Here is a 26,623-nt window from a genome sequence, read left to right as displayed (position 1 = left end):
TTAGTGGGGACTGTTAGTGTTAGGTCAGAGGTTGGACTTGATGATCTTGAGGTCTCTTCCAACCTAGAAATTCTGTGATTCTGTGAAAGTATCAGTAACCTAGCAAACTACTACAATTGCTATGACAGAGCTACCATTTGAGAGCAGACTTTCAAACTCCAAGAACTTCTAATTGCAACCAGTTGTGGAATTCACAAGAATCTGCACATCAGTCCATTGCTGAACCAAAACCATTCTGCTTATTGATCCAATTGCCAAGATGTGGTGAAACTGCTTAATTGAAGGCATAGGCATGAGGCACCATAAGGGTTGCTCTCTTCCATTGTCCTCTCATTCCCTCCAAAAAACTGGCCTTTAGCTTAGATTCGCTCTGGCATTTGCCAAGATATTTTAAATTTTAAACGAACAAAACACAGAGAAAACACTAAGAGATATTTTAAAAAATCCCTCCTTAATTTCTTTTCATTACCGGTTTCAGTTAATGTACTTCAGCAGCTTTGTTGTTTATTTTTCCAAAAAGCCATACATAGTTATGGTTTCCAAATTACATGGATTAATTTGTATTAATTAGTCCCTTTTCACATAGCCAAGCATATCATGACATGGTAATTTTCATGAAATCATCCTGATAATTACCACGGAAACTTTAGTTCTTCAACGTAAGCAAAGGCAAGGTGATAACTTTGTAACTCATTCTATGATTTTCTGTAAGAAGAGAAAAATATTGTGGCTTCTTTTCAACAACCTATCTAATACACAATAGTCAGGTGAGTACATTAACAAAACCGGTGAGGAGAACATGACTAAGGTGAGAACAAGCTTGCTGTTCTTGCTTCTTTCAGTTGCTTTGTAAACATATCTGTTCATCTCTGGTGAAGGACTCTTGCTGAAAGCTACCTTGTAAGTGCTTAATTTGTTTCTAAGTATACAGCAGAGGATGCTTTGGCAATTTTTGACATCAGTTCCGTTGAATACAATCCTAAAAATATGGGGAAGAAAGTTACTGTGAGAACAAAGAGAATTTGATTTTGTTTTCCAAGGTATGATCCAAAGAATTTGCTGCTTTAATTTCTAAAGGTAAGATGAACTGAAAAAAAAAAAGAAAAAAAAAGACAACATTGTTGAAGAGTTTCTTTAACCTAAAGTATTTTCAATAACACATCTATTTCATAAAAGACACTTCTTGCAATTCTGTAACAAATTATGCACAGGAAACTTTGCCCAGGAACATAGTTGCATGAAATGTATGAAACTATTTCAAATTGCTAGCAGAGCATGAGACCACGGTTATTTTTCTTACATATAGAAAGATGCTTTTAACAGTAAAATCCAAAGACAAAACTCTTGTTTGTGGATGCATGAAACTTAGAAGTTCAGCCCTACTTACTTTGTTGTATTTTATCTGCTTGCTTCATTGTACTTTAAAGAAAAAAAGCAGGATCCTCCCCTGAGGACAGGAATTTGGCAAGCACATTTGCTCTTTTTGTTAAAAGAAAACTCCCAGAAATTAAAGTTGTAGTTAAAAGTGGTTTTATGCAACAACGCAAACTTCAGATGTTCCCTTATCTCTTCATTACCTTTTGCCCTCTCACTCCTCACACAGCATCTTTCCAACTTAGCTGAGCTGATGAAACGATTTGCTGGATTCTGCTGTACAGACGGATCTCTGATGAAAACAGGTTGCTTTTAACAGTTGATCTACCACAGTGATCAGGTTTGTAACCGTCCTACAGACACCTGCATGGCTTAGTTCAAGTGACAGAAATCCTTAAGCCATGCAGGTGCCTCCAAAGCTCCTATACCTTTGAATTTCATCTGATAAACCATAGGTAACAGGCTATATAAGGATGAGCACATTTGATTAGCTTGGCTAAACAGAATGACTTAACCTGAGGACCTTATAGATTAATTTAATGAGGACGGAAGCCAGCACCTGTCTACATCTATCTCTATTTTTCTCAGAGACCTGCAGGTTGCTTCTGTATGCTATCAGAAGTCAATTTTGAAGGAGTACAGAAACGATAAGCTATTGAAAGTGCCTTTGTATTTTAAATTAATTGCATATTCTAAAAGTTTACAAACTGACAACAGCATTTTGCGAAGTCAGTGTGTTCTTAGAGGCTCTTGTTCTGTATCACACAATATTTACGGTATCTCTGCTTATAGTACTGAGCTAGTTTAAGAAACTAAGTTTAAGGCAAGGCTGAGTTTTGAGAGAAGCAAAAAGAATGCTAGTTTTGAGACACGTCCTTAGAATGACAATTAGATTTTTTTTTTTCAGACTAACCAATGACTATACTTATGTGGGTTAAGAATTAGTCCTTCAGCATGTAAAGTTGCTAAAGAAAATCATCTTAATTTGTGACAGTGTGAGACACTCAGACAGTATCTAATTACATGAAGTAGAAACAATCCACAAAAAAGCACAGAAGATCAATCAACAAAATTTCAGAAGTTTTGCTGCAATAATCTGTTCATTAAGCTAGATGTATTTTTTTTAATCATAAGAACACAGAACTGCTGCAGCTGCCAAGGGGAAATATTGGTCTTGCTATTCACAAATAAGGAAGAACTTGTTGCAGATGTAAAAGCTGATGTCAGCCTTGCCTGCAAAGACCAGGAGATCAGAGTCTATGACCCTGAGAAAAACGATCAAGATGAACAGCAACATTACAGGCTTCAAGACAGCAGATCTCAGCATGTTGAGGGATCTGTTTAGTAGTACCCATAGCGAGACTGAAGCATAGCATCCCTGCAGGACAAGAGGGCTGGATGACCTTCAAAGAAGATATAAAAAGTAGGAGGGTCCACTCCAATACACAGAAAGCTGAGCAGGTGTGACAGATGGCCAATGCAAGTGAACAAGGAACCCCTCACTAAATTTGAATGCAAGGAGAACATACATAAAAGGTGTGCATTTATACTGGCCTCCCCACTGGGCGCCTTAAGAAGGCAAGGGCTAAGGCAGGAATCAGAGACGGCATTCAACTGCATAATGCAGAAGTAAAGAGGAGCCATATTCTTCACTGAGGTCACAAATGAAAAAAACAAGAAGCAAATGATAAAAGTTGCAACATGGGAAATTCTGATTATGTGAGGAAAATAAATTCACAGTGACAACATCAGGAATGGTTGCTTGTAGAAGTTCTGGAGTCTTCGTCCTCAGAGAGATCCACGAGTCAAATGAAATGAGGCACTGAGCAAGGGAAGCTGACGCTGCCTGAAGTGGGAGGTTGGACCAAATGACTTCCAGGGGCCCATTCCAACCTAAACAGGAGTATGATTATGATTTTCTTTGCTGACTGGTTAGAAAGCTTTAAAATGCTAAATCTTAAACATAGTTTTCAGACACTAGAAATTAAAGGAACATGCAGTTATGCACACAGATAATTTGTCTAAGGTCCCCCACATACACAGAACTATAAGGCCTGCCAGTACAAAGGCACTAAACAACATTTTCTCTTTGCTAAGACAATTCCACTTTAGCAAAGTATCTTGAAAAAGACCAGTGTACTCTGCAAAATTCAATTGGCCTGCTCAACAGAAATATACTAGCACATTTCTCAAATTTTACAACCTTTTCGTCTTCATGTACCAGGGTGCCAAATCTACACCACCTTTATTCATTTTACTAAACTCAACTCCCTCGTAATGCTGCTGGTGATTTGTAAAACCCTATACTTCAGGCAGGCACTGCTGAAAATACCTACGAACATCTTTGCTTTTATTGTGTGTTCTTAACAGTACAAGGAAAAGATCAGACTCTTGGTGAAGTTCCTGTGATTTTATAACCTACTCAGAACTCTGCTGAGCTTCTCCAGGCACTTCACTCATACAGCCACTCCATCAACACAGCTCAAATGCCAATGATTCCCAGTAGTACAGGCAGCTTCTGGTTGAAATGGGATTTATGATTTTAAACCGTAATTCTATTAGAATACTATGAAGTAAAATAAAGTACATTTGTGACTAGGTGGTTACCCACACCAGCGCCTTTTTACGTTGTACTGAAAAGCATAAATAGTAAGAGAATAAGAAAAATGCTAATTACAATGAAGTAATAGAACCATGACTTAGCAACAAAGCAAGCCAGTCAATATTTTTCTTTTTTTTTTGCTGCTCTGCTTGGTGTATGAACATGTAAAAAATTCTGTGTTGTTGAAACAAGCTAAGTAGCTTTTCCATTCAAATCCAGCACACATACCAATTCTGTGTGCATCTCATTCACAAAGATTTAAAAATAAATCAGAATCAAAAGCAGATCTGATTACACGTCATCAACAGTGAACACAAATCTCTCTAAACTAAGTTTTCACAGACGTTAAACTGCTCTTGTTGGTTTAATTCTTATGCCAACACAGTTCATTAATCATTTAGCGATCAGAAATTATGAAGAAACAAGAACTATGAGCATATACACAACCTTAAAATATAGCTACACAACTAATATACATTACACTATTTCCTAAATCTGCAACAGGTAGCTTACATTTTTAATTGGATGTGAAAAAGTATGTGATGTTTAACCTGATTTAAGTATATGAAAAAATGATTGTTTTTAAGTGCAGAATATTTTTTACCTAATATTTTAATGCAAAAAAATAAATAATTGCTGCATAGCAAGAACCAATAAGAACTCATCTCTTATCTACACTTAAATCAGAAGCTTTTATTTCATAATTGTCACAGTACACATGCTCCGTATGCTTAGAGATGAAACTGCTAATAAACTTAACAATGCACTTAGAATCACAGAAAGCTGAATAAAGACTGGAATAAAAAAGTCTTTGTTTTCCACCTACCATTGTCCTCAGGTCAGTGCTAACCCAAGATTTTTCCTCTTTTTATTTCCCATCATGATATTATACACAAAGATCTCTCTATTGTTGTGTATCATTTGTATTCTTATATATAAGTGATATATAATTATCACATGTAATTCTCTTTACACATCATTATACAATTGTATTAAAATTCAACCCTCAAACTAATTAAAACACTTATCTGTGAATCCTTATCTAATTCATCCATTCATAAAGCAAACACCATTGTTTTGGAGAGGCTGTATTTTTTGATACTAGGATGGGAGCTTCTCCAGTTCATAAACCATAAGTTTAATGAATTTGAATAATCTGAAGTTCAGATGAAAACTCTTCCCAATTTTATACACTTTTATATAAAATATATAATAATTTCTCCTTCTCTGAAAGTATTGCCTAGATATTGACTTCACATTCAAAATTCAAACATAATCTTACATAAAAAATAAAAATTCGTTTTAGACAGTGAGTTGGAAAAGGTGACAGCAAAACATCAACCTGAATTAGGTATATTAGCCTAGCAACTTCACTCCTTGTACATGAGAAATTATACTAACAGATCCTATATTAAAATCATTGATTCATATAAAACATCATGACTACATAAAAGAAGAAACAACGCTGGGTAAGAACAAACAAATAGGATGCTGAAGTAATCATTTCAAATCCTCTTCTCATTGCAGCTTCTGTCATCTCTAACCACTAGCACCATAGACAACATTCCCAAATGATGATTTTTGGAATTTATACCATGGATTAGGGTGGTAATTTAAGTGCCTATAAACTCCACACCTTCATAAGTATCGATACAGTTTGATATTTGATTGCATGCATCTTGAACTGGATAAGACCTACTAATATGACAAAAATGTGGTCATGTGTTCAAGACACTAAACCTTCAAAATAAACTATTAATTTCTAGAAACAATAGGACTGTTTTAGGCACAAGAAGTTAGAAGATAAAAGTCCATATATTCTCCTGATATATTTTATTAGTTATGAAGACCTTCAGTCTTTCTAAGGCCCGACAAGAAAACACATTACATTAGGATCTCACTCCAGATGATGCCTGACAAATTCTAATCCTATTTGGCATAATTATGACCTTAGTGACATGAACAAGGTAAAGGAAACAAACAAGGAAAGTAGTATTTTCACACTTAGAAAACACAAGGCTTCCATAAATCTTAGAATGCTGGATATACATGGTGGTTAACAGGTAGAAAGGCAGAGAAGATCCAAACCTGTGCTGTATATGCCTTGGTGCATTTTTTAATTTCACACTTTCACTCAACATTGAATGCTATTCTACACTTAAAGACACTCTATGGCTGATTTGGATGAGAAAAACAAAAATATTATCAATTCATCCTACAAATTAAAACTGTTTCATCAACATGAAAACAATTGGTTTTTAATTTTCTGATTTTTTCTTTACTAAATGGACAGTAATTTTAGGTGGTAATTGACCACATCTTTGTCCATAATGATTGTACAAATACCCCACCTTTTTTCCTTTTTTTCTTTTTTTTTTTTTTTTTTAATTAAATAAATAACAATATGCAAGCCTTTGGAGTTACAGATTCCTAATTCATCAAACAGTCTTTGGGCAAAAATTATCAAGTCAAGGACTTTAGATTTTCTTTGAAAACACCACAACTTGTATTACACACTTAAAATGAATTACATTTCAGGCATTATTCCAAGTCCCGTGTTACTGTTTCTCTTTCAATGTTCAATGGGGAAAATGTGTTATTACTTGGTCAGGTCTTAAATATTTTCTTGCCTAACAGTATCTCATATAAATTCTACATGGCACCTTTACAATATTGAGCCAGGACCTTTGCACTGTAACAAACACAAAATTATACAGTGCTTGAGTCTATATGACACGCATTAGCAAAAGTTCTGTATTTTTTTACGCCTTTTATTGATTTTAATGAGTTATGTCAAGATAGCACATTACAGAGTCAATCGCATGATCACTTTTGATTTTGTAAGGTCTCTTCAAGTTACTGTTATTTGAATGCTACTTCCTTTTTACATGAATCGTATCTGACTGTCAGTTAGGTAAATCACAGAGATAAGCAGAAATCCTGAAAGTATTAAAGTGACAGAGGATAAGATTTACTTTCCTGCAACAGCCAAGACATCAGCATATGCACAGTGCCATTTTCCAGTATTACTTTAATATTCCATATATATATTTCTGTTGGTTTAGACCACACATTCAGCGTATTTTTTCTGAAGTCTAAAGCTATTCGCTCAAGTGTATGACAAGGGTTTATTTCGGTCTATAAAACTAATCTTGGGCCTGTGCAACTAAAATAGCTTTTCACCGCAACAGGTGTTAGCTGATTGCAAGCAGAGTTGGGCTTAAAGCTCTTAGCCGCAGCCATTAGAAATACCTCTTGATGTTAAGAAGTCAAGAGCAAGGCCAAAACACCATCAGTGATCCACACCAAGGGACTGGTTTAATTAGAATGGTATCCTTAAAATTTGCTTTGTCTAGTCTTGTCTGGTAGCCTTGGCACTATAGTTGCAACATTACATCATTGTAAATACTGAGTACCTTTTGTTCAATTGACGACTGAAATGGGAAGACACTATTTGACTTATTTTACTTTTGGAATTTTATATATTTTATTGTATTTGAATGGGATTCTTTTACATCAGTAATTTCAATTTTAGGTACCTGAACATATTTGCAACAAAGAATTCATTCTATACATTTACATAAGACATATGTACACACACACACGATGGACAGTGCCCTACCCCACCATCTGCAGCTATGAAAAGTCTTTCCAAGTTTACTTTTTTGTCTCTCCACATTTTATGATGGAAAATGTATGCAAAGATGTTAAAAAAAAAATCTTGGTTAAACTGTTTAGATTAGACCTGACTGATTTAGAAATGAATGCTATACTGACTACAGCAGCAATTACATTGCACTTATCTAAATTTAATTTTAATTTTTTAAGTATCTCATTAAATCTCAGTTTGCAAGTGATTGACTCTGAAATTTATCGTATCTACCATTTATCATATCTGGAGGTATACTGAATAAATATGTAAAAGAAATCATTCAGTAGCTGGCATAATCAACTCAAGCTAAGAGAAACTACAATACATTTTCTTCTCACAATATTTACAAAATATTCCACTCCTCTGTATGAGAAGGATAACATACTTTCACTAACTGTATGTTCCTTTTTTTTTTTTTTTTTTTAATCTTAATCAAATGCTATGTTCTGCAGCAAATAGGTAGGCTCCTGATAACATCAACCCAATGAAATCCTTATGTTCCATCCCTCCAGTCACTCTAAATGCATTTCTCCTTCATGGCATTGCTTTTAAGCAATAACTCTACTCCTTCTGATATCTATCTTGCAAAGAACAGCTATTCTCCTCCCCCCTCCAACCCTTAACTGATGCAATGTCAGCTCAAAAACTGTGCTGGCTTTTGGGCCATTTCCATTGTATGTATGAAAAATAAAAATCAGGCAGGAAAGCTTGGAAATTAGCCTCCCTAGGTCTGAGGTGATAGGAAACTTCCTTCAAAAGATCATTTTGAACAACCATCAACCTTAGGAGCTCCCTAAGACCTTAAGGTTGCATTGACTTCAGGAATAAGACTGAGTTCCTAGCTAAAGCACCTAGGTTAGATGCCCAGCTGAGGTGCTAACTGCCAACAAGTCCCCTACACAAGTCCTCAACAATTTCACTTTCCAGTCTCAAATCTTGTTCGGTTCCTCCAAACCTGTCATGGGACTGCAGACCCTTCTGGAATGATTGTTTCATCCGGATGATGGGAAAGAACACATCACAAAAACAGACTTTCTTTGGATTTCTGGGGATAAGGAGAGGGGAAGGATGTGTGTGTGAAGAAAAAACACCTCAGGTGTACCTCACATTGTGTTATATAATTTTTAATGTAAGGCAAGAATTCAGCTCAGAAATGTGTTTGCTGAAATTTAATCAGTTTCAGTATTATGCTAACTCCTATGCTAGTAATAGATGTAAGTGAACATGAATCCCCCAAATTCAGCAACCTGTCTCTTTGGAAAGAGCAGACAATCCTGTGGTATACAACTCTTCTTAATTGCCTCCGAAGACTACTCATATTCCTGTCAATGGCACTTTAAAAGCCACACAAAGAAAACCAAGAATAGTTTGTAATAAAAGGACTATACAATGTCTCTTTTCACTGAAGTTACTGGAAAGGGATATCGAAAAGAGTCTTGTGTGATTTTTTTTTTCCCCCAAAACAAATTCATCTGCTAACTTGCAACTAACACAGTTGCAAGTAACAGTTGTAACTAACAGTCCAACTCTGCCTAAATACTGCAAAAACTATTGCTTCTTGTCTGCTCAGAATATTTTGTTACTATCCTCATTAGAAATGTCAAGACACTTCAGTACCTTTCTTCACCTATTACTCCTACCCACCTTTAAAAGAAAGCACTTAGCTGGAAAAACAAAAGAGAACCACCACAGCTACTTCCCAGCCATAAACTAAGGTTATTCCTTTCCTTCATTCAGTAAATACTCAGACTCAGCTTACTCAGCTGGCAGTATGACCAGAAGTCATGATGGGAAAAAGAACGATTTCCCCAAAGCAAATATCCTCAGACTTCACAGCTTCTCTTTGTTCATCTTACTTTTTCTGGAAAGGGCAACACAGGTAACATTCAGGTAAAATGAGGCTGCCTTACCTCTGATCTTGGTTCTTGCAAGTGTCATTAGTTAGCAAAACATCCAACTTCCCTCTCCATTCTCCACAGACGTCTCATGTGGAACCTGAAGTTATCCCTAGGCCAGCTGAATTCTATTTTTGAAGGATAGGGAACAAAAACCAACATACAAAAGGTCTCTGTCTTCCAACTTTACTACCAGATCTAACTGTTCTGTGAAAGGCTTCCTTTTTCTCTCCTTCTGCTTCCATACACACACTTCCACACACGCATGAAGAATACCAACCAAAATGACTTTCTGTCTCCTGCTCCCCAAGCACACTTTTCAATAGTGTACAGGGAAATGGTTAAGCACTTGCTAGAACAATGTTTACATCCAAAGCTCAGTCCATATCTGTTTCTTCTTCCTGCTATAGTCTTTATGTCTTCTGAATGTACATCAAGAATTTCCTGAGCTTTCTCATAAGTTGGATGTTTCTATGGTTTTTCTTGGAAAATCTCCTGTCTCACTTCATAACCCTGCAACTCAGAAACATGCAAATGTTGTTTGGATTGAGAAAATGGAATTAAGGCAGGTCACCTGATGTGGATATAGGTATCCTGGAGTCTGATCTCCAATCAGAATTACAACAAACACAAGGATGCGATGACTGCCTTTCTAGCTAGCTGCAAATGTAACTAATAGCAGAACTGATCTGCCATTTGGTATGACATCAGCACAAATGCGGTTGTTCCTACACCTCTGCAGGTAAAACTCATTTGAAGGTCTGGTACATTATACACAAAGAAAAAGTTCAAAGAAAATGAGCATTGGAGAAACATTCTCTTGCAAGGGATGCCTCCTATGTTCCACAGGAGAAGTTACATGAGAGGATTACAAAGATTTACACTTACTGAAGAATTTTCAATGGAAACAGCAAAAGACTCCTAGTTTAAGCTGGATGTGAATGCAACAAACAAAAAAAAGCAAGCTCAGATTAGTTTACGTGGTGTGGAGAAAAAATAAAACGAAAAGTAGGGAGATGCACGGTGACCTGTAAATATGATTCTTTAATTCTGTATAACAAAGCTATTTAACTTGCACACATGCAGGTAGTAACTTTCAGAGAGGCCTACGGAAGGAACAATAATCAAAGTAATTTTATTGAGAAATCAATGCAAATAAACTTCTGCTAGGAATATGTTTTTAATGTTTTTGTTCCCTTAGGAGTTTCTACTTCCTAATAACAGTACAACACTTTTATCTGAATTCTACTTCTACATCCAAACTGCTAGGACTATCCTGGATGTCCAAGATTATTTTAATTTTCCTCTGCATGAATAGACATCTGTGGGCTGATATTTATCAGGTTGCTAAGAGCTTAACGCTCTGCAATGATATCAAGCGGTATACATATCCTATCCTCTTACAAAAATTAAAAAATATATATATATATATATTTAAAGTTCAGAAATAAATTATCCTTGGAAGTTCTCAATTTTCTTTAGAAAAAGGAAGAAACTAGAGAAGAAAAGGAAATGTCGTGAAGAACGAAGATACTGTTTTCTTTAAAGAAATCTGCTTTCAATGACTAGTGAAGGGTAAACCACGTAAGATATGGCTCCTATTTTCACTTAGAATAGAGTCCAGCCATATTACTGACACACACTCTGCTGCGCCAAACGTATCACTTATTCTGTGTTATGCTGAAAATAACTTGAGCCAGATTTGACTGTAGTAGCATTGTCTTCTTCAGGTCTGTGGTTTGGACCTACTCCTGAAACAGCATAAGTACAGACTCCCACACCACATCACAGTACTGCATTTATTTCCTAAGGCCCGATCTCAACAGCTATAAATCACGTTTTTGGATTCAAATGGCTAGACTTTAACTCTTTGGTACCAGTGATAAGGATTTCCCTGGGTATTAAACAACAGCAAGTTTCTCTGAACTGCTCAACCCTGGATTTTCCTAGTCTATGCCAAGGTTCTAAACATATCACGTACTATTTTGCTAATATCCTAGAAAAAGAATAGCATATTAAAAAATTGCTCTCTGCAAAGGTAGTAAAAAAGTGAATTTAAAAACAGCTAGACATGTTCAAGGTAGTTTCAGGACTGTATGCAATAGTACATGCAGTCTGATGACTTAATCTATTTAGCCTCGACAAACAAAGCAAATGACTGAGAAAAAAGGAAGGAAGAACAACAATCACTGCCCACGGAGAATACTTTCAAACATGTTCCATTCATACTGACAGCATGGAAAAAGCAACACATGGTACATACCTCCGGAGCAGGTATTCCTTGGGACACTAGCACAGAAGGATCTTAATTCCCCCGGCCTACTTGCTCTACCCAAGCCCCAGCCTTGTCTCTCCTCTAACAAGGAACTTTTCAGGGATGGACAACATCAGAGATTAAATTATCCTCTGCTGACTGGAATTTATTTTTTGGAGAGAGTCAGTTATGAATTTCCATCTTTCCATTTCCAGTATTGCTGCCTGCAGCTACAGACAAGAACCATAATTTGTCAATGCTTCCTTTAGGTTGGTCAACTCTTTAAGCCTGTATTTATTTTTTCTTTTTTTTTTTTTTAAGAACACTTTAAAATGCTTCTTTGACTGTTTGAGCTTTTGAGGGCAAAACCAATGTTTGCAGCACTCAAGACCACTGCAAAATCCCTTGGGCAGGACAGATCCTTATGCAATTGCCCCCGGATAGTAGGGACTGTCCACTCCCCACCGCCTACTCACATTTATGAGCTCTCCACTCTTTTTTCCATAGGGCATAAATGATGCTTCCTGTTTGTTTACTCTGACCAACAGCCTCTGGAAGAATACTGCTTTGTACACTGCTGCTATTTAATACACCACAAATACTGTAACCGAAACTTTTACCTTTCCTTTTGCAATGATAAAACTTCAGGACAAATAAATATTTGCTATAATTATCCTTAAATACTTTAACTGAACATCTTTTACATTGGAAGGTAATGTAGAGTAGCAAAAATACTGGTTCCCAGATAGATTTGGAGTCCAACCGCAGAAGTCATACAGCACAATGGAAGCTTAACAGCTCCTTTCACATCCCTCAGTAAAAGGCATACATACAATTATCATCTTGAAAAAGAACAAGTTTTAATGTTTCCACAATTTCAAAACTTTCAGATTTGTCAATGGCACAGCAAGAATACTTAAACAGTTGCATACAGCTTTTACACTGCAAAAATGCTATTTATAAAACCACTCTATAATGATGGTAACTAGTCAAAATCAGATAGTACATTTTTTTCCTCTAACTCAGACAGCCAAGAAAACTCAGTGAGAATTACATGCCTAAACCAGTGATTTATAGTAAGCCTGACACTGACTCTACTATTAAGCTATGTCAGAACAATGTATAGAATTTACATACAACATCTTTGCAACCTTCAGTCTGGAAAAAAAACAGCTGTATGGAGAAGAATGATGAGGCACAGTAGAGGAAAATCCACAGAAGGCCAGACAGGATTCTACAGGGAATGTGCCATACCTGGTTTTCCCATTTTGAATGCCAGCACCCACCACAGGAATTTTTGCCTACAACAGTGTCTGTAATTCATGAATCTACGTATAGAAATCCTTGGTGTTCACAAATAAGTGTCATGCTGAACGCAAGAGGCATGCCTCAATTCCTGTTTGGTGGACTAAGTGGGTAGAGTCAAAGTCTGGAGGTGACAATTTCAGCGGGAGTTCTAGGACAGTCTCAGCAGTTTCCCAGAAAAGAGCATGTTAACAAGTCTTCATGTCCATTAAAAATATTTGGGTTCTGATTCCTTCCAATTCCTGACTTCACCAGTACAAGTGGTCTGTCTCATTAAAGAGCTACTGTTCCCATTACATGCAATAGGATCAAACTGCTGGAAGTCACCAGCAGCCTGGCATTAAACTTTACGTGCCTAAGTTGGGTTTCCAGAAACCCAGAGCTGCAGCCACCTTCCTTTCAGAGACTGAAGACAGAACAGCCCTGAAAAGACTGACTCCTCAAGCAGCACGCAAAAGTCAGGAAGGAAAGGAGTAAAAATAGGAACATGTGAGAAAGAAAGGAATCAGGAACGATGAGAGTAAAAGTGAAGGTCAGATAAATAGATGGGAGGTGAGAGCTGACAAAGTTGGACCGAGGGGAATATGGCATGTTGAAGAAAGAATAACTAAAGCAAGTGGGATGCTGCTATTGGCAAACATGAATAACACTGGAAAAAATGACTGAGACTGCTGGGAAACATGAAAGAAAAACCTGTCTTAGTGTGCAGAAGTGAGTGACATTCCTAAATCTGACAAGGTTATGAAGAGAGAAGTTGTATCCTGAATATATTCACCTAGAGACCAAAGTAAAGACAATGTCTGGGCTATGTTTAGACTCAAAAGTAGTTAAAGGCATGAGCTGAAATGGATTGAGACTCCAAGTCTAGTTTTAGTTGTATTATGCATATAAACAACAGCAGTTTATTAAAATAGTTGTGAAAAGTGGCCAAAAAAGAGACATTTTCCTTCAATGTGCAAGAGGGAGCCTTTTTAGTTGTGTACCTCTAAGCTTTGCATTTTCACAGTTCTGTTAGAGATTCACCAGACACATAAATAAACGTATGTCTACTATTAGGGGAATACACAGATAAATAATTATATACACTGCAGTTATTAGAGACTAAGTGGTAGGATGAGAAACAGCCTTACTCCGCTCAACTGACTTGCTTTCTGAGTCTTGCTCCTAAAGCTATTAAAGAGCCTCAAACCATGAAAGACATTAAAAACAATAAAAAAATATTTGCTAAACATACTCCTTTCAGTTATTCTAAACTTGAAAGGGCTTCTATTGACATGCATTAAACTAAGAACCAAAAGAAAACATCCAGTTTTAGCCGATGGTATATACAAAGCAGGTAGAGTACTAATTTGCGGGAATGCAAATGCATGTGCTGTTTTCTCTCCAAGTGTTGTAATTCTAAAACCAAACATCTCATTTTACAATGCTTCCAGCAGTGAGAGAGAGCAGGAAGATCTTTCACGGTCTATTTTTAAGTATCTGCAAAAGTTCTCTCTCTCCTCTTTTGTCTAGACTATGATAGCAGTCATTGTAGAATGTGTTGGCCAACATATTCTGACAAATGTGCTTAAAAATCTAGCTGACAAGACAGTCTCTCAGGAAAAAAAGGCCAAGCTCCAACTTAACTAATGCAATACATGCTTAAGGATTATATAGGCAAGGCAGCAATGTCTTTCCAAATAGATCAAAAATACACTGACTCCTATGTAGCTTCGTGATTTTTACTTCAGTTCCGGAAAGGCCTCACATCTCAACTTCACAGATAGAAAACAAATAGTTTAAATATTTAAAAAATATCTTTACAAATTGAAACAAATACAACATGATGCTTTTAAACATATTATAGGCATCTGAATAGTCTTCATAGCTAGCAACTCCACTTGCCATGATCAATGCAGCCAATCCAAACATGTCAGAAGTATTTATGCCATACCACATCATCCTATATGCTAACTGTATAAATTTTACAGAGGAAGAAGTCTGAATTTTCTCACAGTAATGATGATGCTCATTTATGGTATACATTGCGATCATTTCCTATTCTATGTGCAGGCAACTGGAAATTACTTCTAATAATGGTCAAAATCACTTCATGCAAATGACCTTCTGAAACTTCCTTGGGTATTTGCTATCTCAAGTAATTTTTCTAAATAACACTTAGCTCATCAACATGAAAGTTACCCTAGTAAAATGGATTTGTGGTTGAAAAAAGAGTGGTGGGGCCTACTGACAAGAATGCTTGCTTTGTGTTGTTTTTTTTTTTTTCCTTTGATCATAATGTACAGTTCAGTGCATGATCAGTACTAGAATTCAGGCATTAAATGATTACAAGTAAAATAATTGTATAACACCTACATACGGATGGATTTAAATGTTTTGTACATTAAACTAATCCGAGCATCTTGATTTCTGGTCAACAGCACTTGAAAATTCCTGCGTTTAATAAAAGATGAGAAAGGAAACATAAAAATACCAGAATCAGAGTTGTTAAACCTTTGTCCTTCAGCAAGACAGACAGTACCATGCTTTTCTACAACATACTGAAGTCAACTGAATACTTCTGCAAAGGCAACACAGTGCAGACACACAAAAATGGGATATGTTTCTTGCTGAATAGAACTGAAATGAGGATATGATAAGCATGCAAAGGGATATTTTGCTGAATCCAAGCTGTAAGAATTTGTCCAGGAACATTTTTCAAAAACTGATAAAAACAGATTTACCCCCTTACTTCTCCCTCCTCTCAACAGCTGATGATTTAGTACACTTAAAACTCAAATATTTTTTCTCACAAAATTCTTATATTGCCCAACAATAAAACTGTAGAAGAAAATTCCAATTAGAAATCCCTTAGAAAAACCAGGTACTTTGGCTGTACCTGGTTTTGTGTCTGTTGGTTGGTTTTTTTGTTTCTTATTATTCTTTTTTTTTTTTCCTCCCCCCTCTAAGTGGCATTTTAACAATGAGAAATGAATCAAAAGGCAGTATCAGATTTACACACTTCTGAACACTTTTAGGGGAAAAAAAAATCTTCATGACTTTAATTAAAGACTATGACATTCTATTTGAAGTAAAAAAAAATCTGTTACTTTTTCAATACTTCATTTTAATATAGAACAGATAGACTGTTTGGGCACTGATGGAAGCAGTGCTCCACTTCTAGTTCAAACTACACAGATGACAGGAATACAGTAAATTAAACTCATTTGCTTAGAGACAGTAGCAACTGAAAAGTGAACAAGAATTCAATTACATTGATTTTTCAGATGCTATGAAACAAGGAAGATTAGAGTCATATTTGAAATGCTCAGTTAGGAACAGAACAAATGAAGAGGCAATGTTAAAACTAGGCAACGAAGACAAGGGCAAGACATTAGGAGAGCTAAATAAACTTTAAAAATAATTCTTCCTTACATACAGTACAAGAACAAAAGCATTTACTTTCAAAAAAGCAAAGACTTGGATTAGCTCTTGTTTGGTTTATCTCTCCCCTCCTCATCTAAACAGGAAGATCAGTAGAGTACACAACATCACTTCAAAAAGAAAAGTGACTACTAGTAGTGATAATATATGAATTGAACTGCTCATCAGAATATTGTCAAAATGCAAACATTAAGCACTGCACTGGGTAGTGAGAAGGTCTCATTCCCGTCAGATGATATATCAAGCAGCCTTTTCTTGAATAAAGGGTTTAATTTAATCTTCTTGATGCTATGAACTCCAAAACTTTTTTGTTGAAGTAAATGATAATAGTTATAGCTGGTGAAGGACACAAGAGGGGGAAGGGAAGCCTGCAACATGTCAAACAGCTGTCAGAGAGGCTGCTAGAAAAAATAAGTGAGCTGCTGATAGATAAAGATGAAGGAGGAGGGGGAGAAGAAAGGCTGCTGTGGGAAAAAATGTTACTAACTGTCATCAAATTTGCCTGCTTAACATCGCAAACCCTTAGACAAGAGAATCATCTATTAATATTAAAACATGATTTTCATGTTCTCTTACTGCTGTGGTTTCAGTGAGACCACTAAGATCTATTGAGTAATTGTGTACAGAAAAAGAGCAGACTATTCTTAAAAAGCAGGGCAATCCCAAATTTCTTCCCACTCACAATAAACTGGGAATCATCTCCTGTAAGAGATGATGCAAGCAGAGCTGCGGATTCCATGGACTCAGGGAAGAATGCAGGCCACAGAGGAGAACAAAGTTGAAAGAGATGAAAGTGTCAGTTATGTTGAAATCTGATATTTTGTAAAATAAAACAACTTCAAACAGACTGTTACTTAATCCCAGTTTTGGAATGGAATGCAAGCTTTCCCCCTGCCCTGCAACACATGCACTGCAGCATCCAGTTAATGTACCCTAAAACATCTAAACACACACACACAACGGAACAGCAGCAAAAATAACTGGTAACACTAGGTTAACTTCCTATTCACGATACGTTGTAAACCTAAGTACAAGACACTTGGTGACTCAGCATCCAATAAATCTAGTTGAGCCTTTGCACATGATGCTTCTGTGGAAAGACGAAGCTTCCCTTTTGCTATGCTCCATCTGATTTTCCAGTAATGCGTGATGGACCAGAAAACATACATGCATTAAATTACCAGCAGCGGTTGGATGCTGACATTCCTGGAAAAGGATTCAGGCTTTTCAGTAAGAGTGCTTAGAAAAAAAAAAAAAAAAAAAAAAAAAAAAAGGAAGAAAGAAAGGACAAAATAGCTTTTAATTCATTAACCTAAAGAAAAATAAGTCTTACTAGCGCTATTAGCAGGGCTTTTTGGAGAGAAAGTCTTCGCAGCATAATAATCTTGTAACCAGCAGAGGCTATTCAAAATGGGCAGCACTGCTTAGAAAAGAAGTGAAAGAAACTTTTTATAAAGCCACAAAAGTTACAGCAGTAGAGACGCGTGGTAATCTTAATGAGCTTTTCAATACTCTTGCTGGTTATAAAACAAAGAAAACTGCAGCCATTTTCTCAGCAGAGAAAAATGCACTGCTTTTATTTAAGCTATATAAACAACTGCTCTTTAGAAACCAAATTGGCATGTTAGTTTTACAGAGATTTTAATAGGAAGACTTAACATTAAAAATCTCATGTGCTGTGATTTGATTGCTCCCTAGCTCCACATTAATATCACAAACGCAATACAAAAGATGACAGAAACAAAGCATTTCCATTTTCACCCTCCCTCTCTTCCTCAAACCCCTTCTTAGTGAAGGGCAGAAGTAATTCATATACATACACACACACTCAATGAAATGCGCACTATGATTCTTTGCTGTGATTTTCAAACGCACTATACACAACCATCAGTTTCTACTACACTCAAATGCTCACCTTGAAAAAAAATCTGTCCAACTGTTCTCAAATTTCCTCGGCAAAAAGGAAGTCTTTTATGGAATTAGTAATTCAACACACTGGAAAAACAAAGGAAGTGATGTATTCCTTCCTATCTGCTCCATCTTTGGAATACATAGTATTCCTTGGATTTTGACAGTCTTCTCCACATTCTCTAGGTCATTAATCAGACCTTGCTATTCTTCATGGCATTATCAGAACAACTTTAGAATGATCAGGTAATTTTGTTAGAAGAAGGTGAAATATTTATGTACTGTGAACAGAATAAAAGCTATTATTCTTAAAGAGGAAAAAAAATAGTGTAAGAAAGACATCCTCACCTGCAGAAAATGTTGATAGACAGAAGCGCTGTCAGAACTTCCTTTGCCCAGGTTTTCATCACGTAAGAAAGAAACCAACTGCTCTCCTCTCCATCAATGACAGAAATCAAGAGGATAATAAACCAACACAGCTAAGTTTGCCATGATACCTTTTCTTTCACTTCTCATCTTGTACAAAGAATAAAAATAAGGAGCTAAGATGTGAGAATCACAATGCAAGAGGCTTCTGGTCCCCAGCCTTTCATTGCTTTTCTTCCTCTGTCTCCCGCAGTTTAATACTGCTTCTACCACTCCAAGTCATATGATCATAACCCACTAAGAGAAAAAAAAACACACACAACATTCTCCTACACTAGGCTAGGTGCACACCACACATGCCACACATCTCATCTCCCCTGGACAAAGTGAAGGCCAGGACAGATGGCAGGGGTAATGTTAAGGACCAGCTGTAGCTCCTTAATCCTGGATATTCTGCTGGAGGAGTACTGTATCAGATGATGAAACACTAAATTGACTCTCTAGTATGTAAACTGTAAGCTATGGTATAAGCTTTCTAGAAGGCTGTAAGAACTTGTATTGCAGAGTATAATCTTAAATATTAGGTATTGTTTTTAAACTTTTTTTTTTTTGCTTTTGAAAGAAGAAAATGCAATGCCAGCTAGTAGTTACTCCTTCCCAGAACCTGGGCTTCTGGGAGTAAACTAAGCTACAAAACCTACATGTGAAAACAATACTGAGTTAGTTCTTGGATTCCTTGCATCAGACACTTCCTATTTCCTATATAGAGCGCTCTGGAGAAAAAGGTTTATTATGAGAAAACCACCAGTAATTCTAACAGAGAAGCACTGGGTTTCAATATTGGGTTACTGTTTCTTTTTTCCTCTCCTGAAAATGGCTTTATAATGCAATATTCAGTAAGCTAAATCAGAAAGTTTGCCAAATACAATATGCATAACTATGCCTCTGAATCAGTTTGTGTGTTATCTGATCTCTAAACACAATCTTAGCTTTCTTGGGAACCCAAGTGCTTTTTCTTAACAGAGCACAAACCATTATAACTGGTGCCATCAATTCTTATGCATGAGAATAATAATTTCCTCTGAAAACAAAAATTTATTTTTGCTTATTTTTATGTATATGAGATAAATTTCTTCTGGAAAGATAAATTAACAATTTATATATAAGCAGAAGAAAATATTTCTGATTTCAGATACAGGTTAACAGCTTAAAAGCTGATATATTATGCTGATGACTGGTGAACAGATTTGACTGGAACACCTCAAGCCCTTAAGTCCAAATTATTTATCTGAGAGGAACTATCCCAGCCAGTGAGCTTACATATAGAAGTAAACAGGATTTTGTGCACCTCCATACCCTGCTGCAAAAGTTAGCAATTCTAAGAGTAATTCTTAGTTAGAAACATTAGTACTTTTATGACAATGGCAACTATTCCCAAGTCACTTCACTGAACAAATAGCAATATCATCCTTTTGTACTTGACTGCAATAACCAAACAGTTCAATAGCGCTGTTTTTAAGATTACATGCTATGTGGTTTAAAATACATATATAGCTTAAGGACCTAGTCATTTTCAACTTGTATAGATATAAATGGGAGTTCAGAATGCCTGCTTGCCAAACTACACTTAGTATGAGGAAGGACCACATCATCTACTGGAATTCGCTTTTATCATCCTTTCCCTCTCATACTACCTGGACCTTAAATCTCTCTGCTAGAAAGAACCTGCAGGTCACATGCATTTGTTTTGCAGTATCCAAAGGAAGAGGGTCTCTTGATGATCCACTGAACTGTGACAAGCACCTTAAAATTTCTCAAGAATGCTAGGATATCTTGAAATGCCCTCCTTTCTTCAGGAAAGATAAATTTCAGCAGATATCAGATGAATGCATGACAACCATCTAACCAGCCTGCAGATTTAGGAATCCACATGTAGGCTGAGAAGATGCCTGCTCACACACGCACACACACACATAGTAGTTTAAATGATGCTAAAGAAATTACCGTGAGCAGCATTGATATAGGTCTCATTGTCTGTATCACTAGGTAGTACTAAAGCTTAGAAAAATACTTTAAGTACAAGCAATAAATTTTGCAGTGCTACTTCCATATTCAGCTGGCAGAGACTTTAAGAATCAAGGTCATGCTAACATTCATATACAACATTCCCACTGCCAGGGAGCACAGCAATCTATTTGCTTGCCTCAATGGCTCAGATGGAGCTAAGACACAGAATAGCTCAGAGATTTCATCATGAAATTCTACTGCCCACAATTCCTGGCTGAAGTGTAAATGCTACAGTTCTTTCTTTATTAGAAAGAACTTATAAAGGCTCGTATCTGATTTCTGTTTTCAGTGTCAAGGAAAGATTTGGCATTGTAGTATTAAAATTTGCACTTCTTTTTTGTCTTTTGGGAGCACAAATCCAGATCAAACGTGAGAGTAACAATAAGATTGAATTGTGTCACTACAGACAATTAAATAGGAAACTTTAATTAAAGTTTAAAAGAACATTAATCCAATATTGAAATGTATTATTTACTCTAAATGTTAGGTTACCAGCTATATCTTTAAGTCACTGCTGTACACTAAACTCTGCACTATTAAAGAGATCTACATTCCTGTTCATTAATTACTATAGAATCTTCTGGGTGTTTTTCTTTTTTTCTTTATATTTTTTTTTGCCTGCTCAGAGTACATAGTGATAAAAAAGCCTAACCATATCTCTCAGTTATACATCTCTGGAGATCTACTCCCCAGCTGCAGGAAGTATTTAAGGAGCAAGTTCATCAGCTCTCGTGATTTTTGAGTAATCTGCCACTAGATGGCAGAAAAATGCAGTTTAATTTTTTTATTATGACAAAATCACCCAACAGATCTCTTACATCTCAGGTATCAGGTAATATGGTGCCTCAAGCAATGTCAAATACAAGATCTGAGTAAAGCTGATTACCCTTCTTACCTTGTATATGTGCTACCATGACTTTTCCCCTTTGCTGTAAAACCTAAAGAGCATTTAAACGTTTGCAAATCCAAGTGTTAAAACAAGTAAACCTCGCTATAAATTTCATTACTCTGGAACACGTAACATTATGAGAATAGGAGCAATCTCATTAAAGATGTTCTGTTACCACAATACCACTCCACTTACTATTAAAAGGATAAAATATGTGAAGAAGTTAATTCAAGATTCGGATATGTCAGGACCACTTTTCCATCCAAGAATTAGTGGGTGGACTAAGAGGTAGTAGGAAGACTGAAGCAGGGAGTATATAAAAACCCTAGGGAGTTTGACAGGAAATAAAATGTGAGAAGTAACATTCCGAGTTTTCACAGATGGCCCTCAATTAAAAACATATTATTTAAACACAAACTGGCCGGGTTTGTTAGAACAAAATTATAACACACATCTGGAAAATGCATACATCTGACTAACCTTATTTTTGAAAAAAATATACCTTAAGTTTCACAATTTTTTCAAAAATTTGCAATATTAGGTTAACCTGTTTTCTTCATTCCTACTACCTGTTCTACATGGGCTTAATTTTCCTGCCCTCTATTCTTACCTTTCTAAAAAAAAAAAAAAAAAAAAAAAAAAAAAAACAGAACTGTATTGCAAAACCAAAACATTTCAGCAAGTATGAGGATATAGTCAGAAAGCACTATAGTCATTGCAGAAAAAATAAAGAGATTACACATAACAAACCGTTTTACAGTGATTCACTCAGTTTCCCCATTCAGATCCTATGTGTACTGCAGTATCATGGGGTCCTAAACAAGCACGAATTTAAAACCAACCTACTTCACATTCATTCTAATAAAAATATTAGGATTTTCCATTTTTGACCAGAAAAACATTACCATGGTTAACCCTCCTGTCTATAATCCTTTCACATATGTGCAAGTGATACAATTTTATCTAACTTGAAATCTACAGGATTTTTGTTGAGATCCTATCCGCAAATTCTAACAAGAATTTACTCTTCCAGATAGCACTGCTATGAAAAATGAGTATAAGGCTGCAAGCTTGCGAAGGAGAGTAAAGCACTCTGTACTGCACCGAAGCTGAAGCCTAACACTGCAAAGCAAGTACAAATGACAGTGTAATCACTTTCCTTTTCCTCTTCTTCCCTCAAGTAAACTAGTGTTGAAAAACAAAATAAAGAAAAAAAAAACAGAAGGCACTGAGGCTGGGGCAAGCTGTATTTTGTCTTGGTTAAAGAAATACTTTGAAGAAATAGGGAAGTTAGAATTTTGAAGGCTGCTTTGGAAGCTACAGATTTGTTCTGCAGCAAGAAGACAAATTATCCACTGGGCTGGGAAGAAACATGTTTATGTGGAACACCTGATACTTAAACTGAACAGATCTGATAGAAGAAAATTGCAGTTTCTTTTGAAGTCCCCTTACAAAACCCTGTTAAAAGAAGAGTACTTTGAACACCAGTGCCATAGAAGAGTTTGTTGTAAAGATGTATGCTTTAACATTACAGTCATTCATAGAGTTAGCAAAAACTTAAACAAGTGAAGAATGTTTAGTACGTGCTTTCAGGTGAGATTAAGTTTTAGATGTCAAGCTTATCCCACATGAGGATGATTCAAAATGGGATAAAACTTCAACTTAGTTTATTAAAATCAGAAAAAAAAAAATGATGAAACAGCTGAACATTAAAACAATTTGTTTTACAGTTTCAAGATTAATGTGATGGGAAAATTACTGCTTGGTACTTTACTAAATATTAAATTAAAATGTTTAGTGAAAAGTCCAGATAAGTTACTTACTGAAGTAAAAGCCAGAAGTTCCTCTTCAGTTAACTTGTGTATGGGATTGTTCTTTTGGAAGTCTATACTGTAAAGAAAAAAAAGTGTATATAAAATAATGCTTGTTTAGTTTTCAGTATACAACTATGTAGAATAAATTTCTCAAATTTGCAGAAATCTAAAGGATGTTCTGGAAGAATGCTACAATTACAAATGGTAGTGCATATGTGCAGAAAGTCGCCAAGACCTAGGAGAAGCCACAGAAAAAGAGAACCTTTTCGTGGGACAAACATATTTCATAATGTCTTTCCCATTCTAACCTGAAATGTCTTACTGCATTCGTGCTTATGGGGTTAAATTTTATGCATCCTAAACAGTTTTAAATCCATTCCCTCTTTTTACAGAGATCTGTTTTCAGTTAAAATTCTATGACTAATTGAACACAGATTCTACAAAGCAAAAACACATTAATGCTGAAAAAGTGCTGGAGGGTAATCTCAAACACCCTCTTTCTAGTCACTCAAGCAATATTAACCACAGGAGTCCATCTCTCAACTAAGTGACGTTACCACTAACTTGTGGTGCACAAAGGAGGAAAACCAGAAGAATACAGAGATGAGATATAAAGTTACTTTGTTTGTAGTTGAACATTACTGTCTAGATGAAAAATAAATGGTGTTTGCAACTCTATATGGGTGGATGATCTCCTTAGACAGCATTCATCCAGCACTTAAGAACGTACCATAAGAGATAGCTGCAACTGGCAGAAACATCAGCCAGGTTACAATTTGAGTTCCTTGTGAAAGTAACAGATATCAAGCGATAATAAATCTTAAATCATACTACAGAACAAGGATTATCACCAAACATATATAATAGCTACGTATGTATGCTTAAAATCAGCACTGTTCCTTAAACTCTGCCACAGGCTTGATTTCATAAGAAAGAATTGCAAAAAGCTTGTTAATTGTGATGATATGTCACAGATAGAAATTACGTTCCTTTTACATATTTTACTTTGGAGAAAACATTTCACCTGAGTCTAGCTTCACTCTCACTATAGTGTTAATTTTCATACGTATTATATAGTTACCATTACTGTCTAATGAGTTTACCAGGTCTTCAAACTTGAGTATACTTCAAAAGACTACACATAAACTGCAAAAAGGCCAGAGTGCCTGATGTGTTTTGTTTTTCTCCTAAAAAATGAGGAAGTATTAAGCCATAATAAAATAATTCTAAGAGAAAGAGCGAAGCTCTCATGATAGGAAAATAATTGATGCTATTCAAGCACTCGTCTCTTTACCTTTACATGCCCATGGAAAGAAAAATAATCATTTGTGTAGCACAGAGCCAAGACTGCTTCCTGATGGCATAGGTTTCTTGCACATTCCACCTCCATTAAGTGGAAGACCAAGGAAAATATATAAGAAAAGAAAGTTCTCTCTAGATCGCTGCTTCAGCATTTCTGAAACAGCCATTCTTTAGGAACCACTAATATTCATCAGACTAGAGCAGCCTAGGAATGAGTACAGATGCAACATTCAGGAAATTAAGGGATGTGACTGAAATAAATTCCACTCCAACAAAGTAAATGGCATTTGTTCAAAGGACTGCAGCCAAATACAGGTATGCTGAGACACAGCAAAAGCGTAATTACACTCCCCTCTGAGATTCAATTTCCTATTTCTATTAGAAGATAAAATCCTTGTTCCCCTCTTCCTTTGCAGCTTAGGAGATCTATTGTTCAGATGTGCTTTTCTTGATGTTTTCTTCTAAATTCCTCTAAATTTCAACTGGGAGACAAAACAAGCCTACCAAAGTAAACAGAACCACGCACCCCATTTTCTAATTTCTTTTTTTTTTTTTTTTTTAAATGAGCTACCACAGACCTAAATGGCAAATGGGAGCTACTCTACCATTTTATTAAAATAGTGACATTTAAAATCGTTATATAAGGTATATAATAGAGAATCTAGAAGGATACCAGGCTTACTATAACTACTCACTGCAATGTGAGCCAAAAGAATAGGTTGCTCAAACCCAAACTGAAATTATCTAACTGTAGTCGTTTAAGGTCGAAGTTTTTTTTTTTTTTTTTTTTTTTACCCTTTTTCTAAGTAATAGCAATAACCCTCTGATCAATCAGCCAAACAGTTATCCAGTAACAACACAGGCACCTAATAAAGCATATTGGGTGGGTTAGGAGGTGAGAGAGAATGGGCATTACTCATAAGGATTTTTTGGAGAAAGATTTGCTCGTCTTTCCATCTGTAGAGGAGAAAATGACCAGAGTAGTTGAAAAACAACAGTTTATACAGCAGAAGTAAGCCTGAGAGATCTTTCAACTCATCTTCCTGCTCTGCATACCTATGTAACTTCAGACCTCCCACGACGGAGGTTCCACTCCCTCTTCACGTACCTTCTGCTGATGTGTCATAACATCTGGCAGCTTGGGCAAACTGAGTGTGGCCTCACAGAAATCGTGCTTTTGGTAGAACAGCGATGAGAAAGGGCTTAGAATAGCAGACCTTGTCAACCCCCTGTACATTAGCTATTACAGTAATGCATTCTTCCCCTTCTCCCACATAAGATAGATATGTTACTGATTTTTATTTTGAATATTTTAGACAGCACTGCTAGGGAACAAATCTGTCACATACCATTTCTCCTTTCCTTCAGAATTTTCTTTATGGAAATAGCAAAGTAATAAAGAATTGTTCTGCTTTAGTTACTTCTGTCCTTGTATAAACTCAGCTGCTAGCAGAAATAATCAGCTTAACTGAGAACACAAGGTAGTCAACTAAAATCACTAACCATTAGTCACTAATATAAACATGACTTCAGGTGAAAATTAGCAGCAAGTTTCTCTCTCAATGGCAAAAAGGAAAAAGAAAAGGTTAAAAAAACAGCTGCAAGAAAACTTCAAATATAACAAGAGCACTGCAGCAGCTAGGCAACCAGAATGTTAAGTGACATGACTGCAGCTTTTGAATCACATGGGTAAGCCAAGGTACAGCTACATTTCGACAAAATTGGAATTTCTTTTTCTATAGCCTAAAAATACATTGATTCAAGCAGAAAGG

At 36.1% G+C, this 26,623-nt stretch overlaps 1 protein-coding gene across 2 annotated transcripts in view; it reads right to left on the bottom strand.

Annotated features, from left to right (window-relative positions):
* TTC27 (tetratricopeptide repeat domain 27) overlaps positions 1 to 26,623 on the bottom strand; it is a 111,508-nt gene that overhangs the window by 57,344 nt on the left and 27,541 nt on the right. For both annotated transcript variants that reach the window (XM_084512724.1, XM_084512725.1), the window contains exon 9: positions 23,559 to 23,625. In XM_084512724.1, the coding sequence (XP_084368850.1) occupies positions 23,559 to 23,625 (67 nt within the window). The remainder of the gene's footprint in view (positions 1 to 23,558; positions 23,626 to 26,623) is intronic.

This window comes from Aythya ferina (genome assembly GCF_964211825.1).
Source record: "Aythya ferina genome assembly, chromosome: 3".
In the NCBI taxonomy this organism is placed as follows: domain Eukaryota; kingdom Metazoa; phylum Chordata; class Aves; order Anseriformes; family Anatidae; genus Aythya; species Aythya ferina.
Note: the sequence above shows the minus strand (reverse complement) of the source record. Positions and strands in the feature narration are given on the sequence as shown.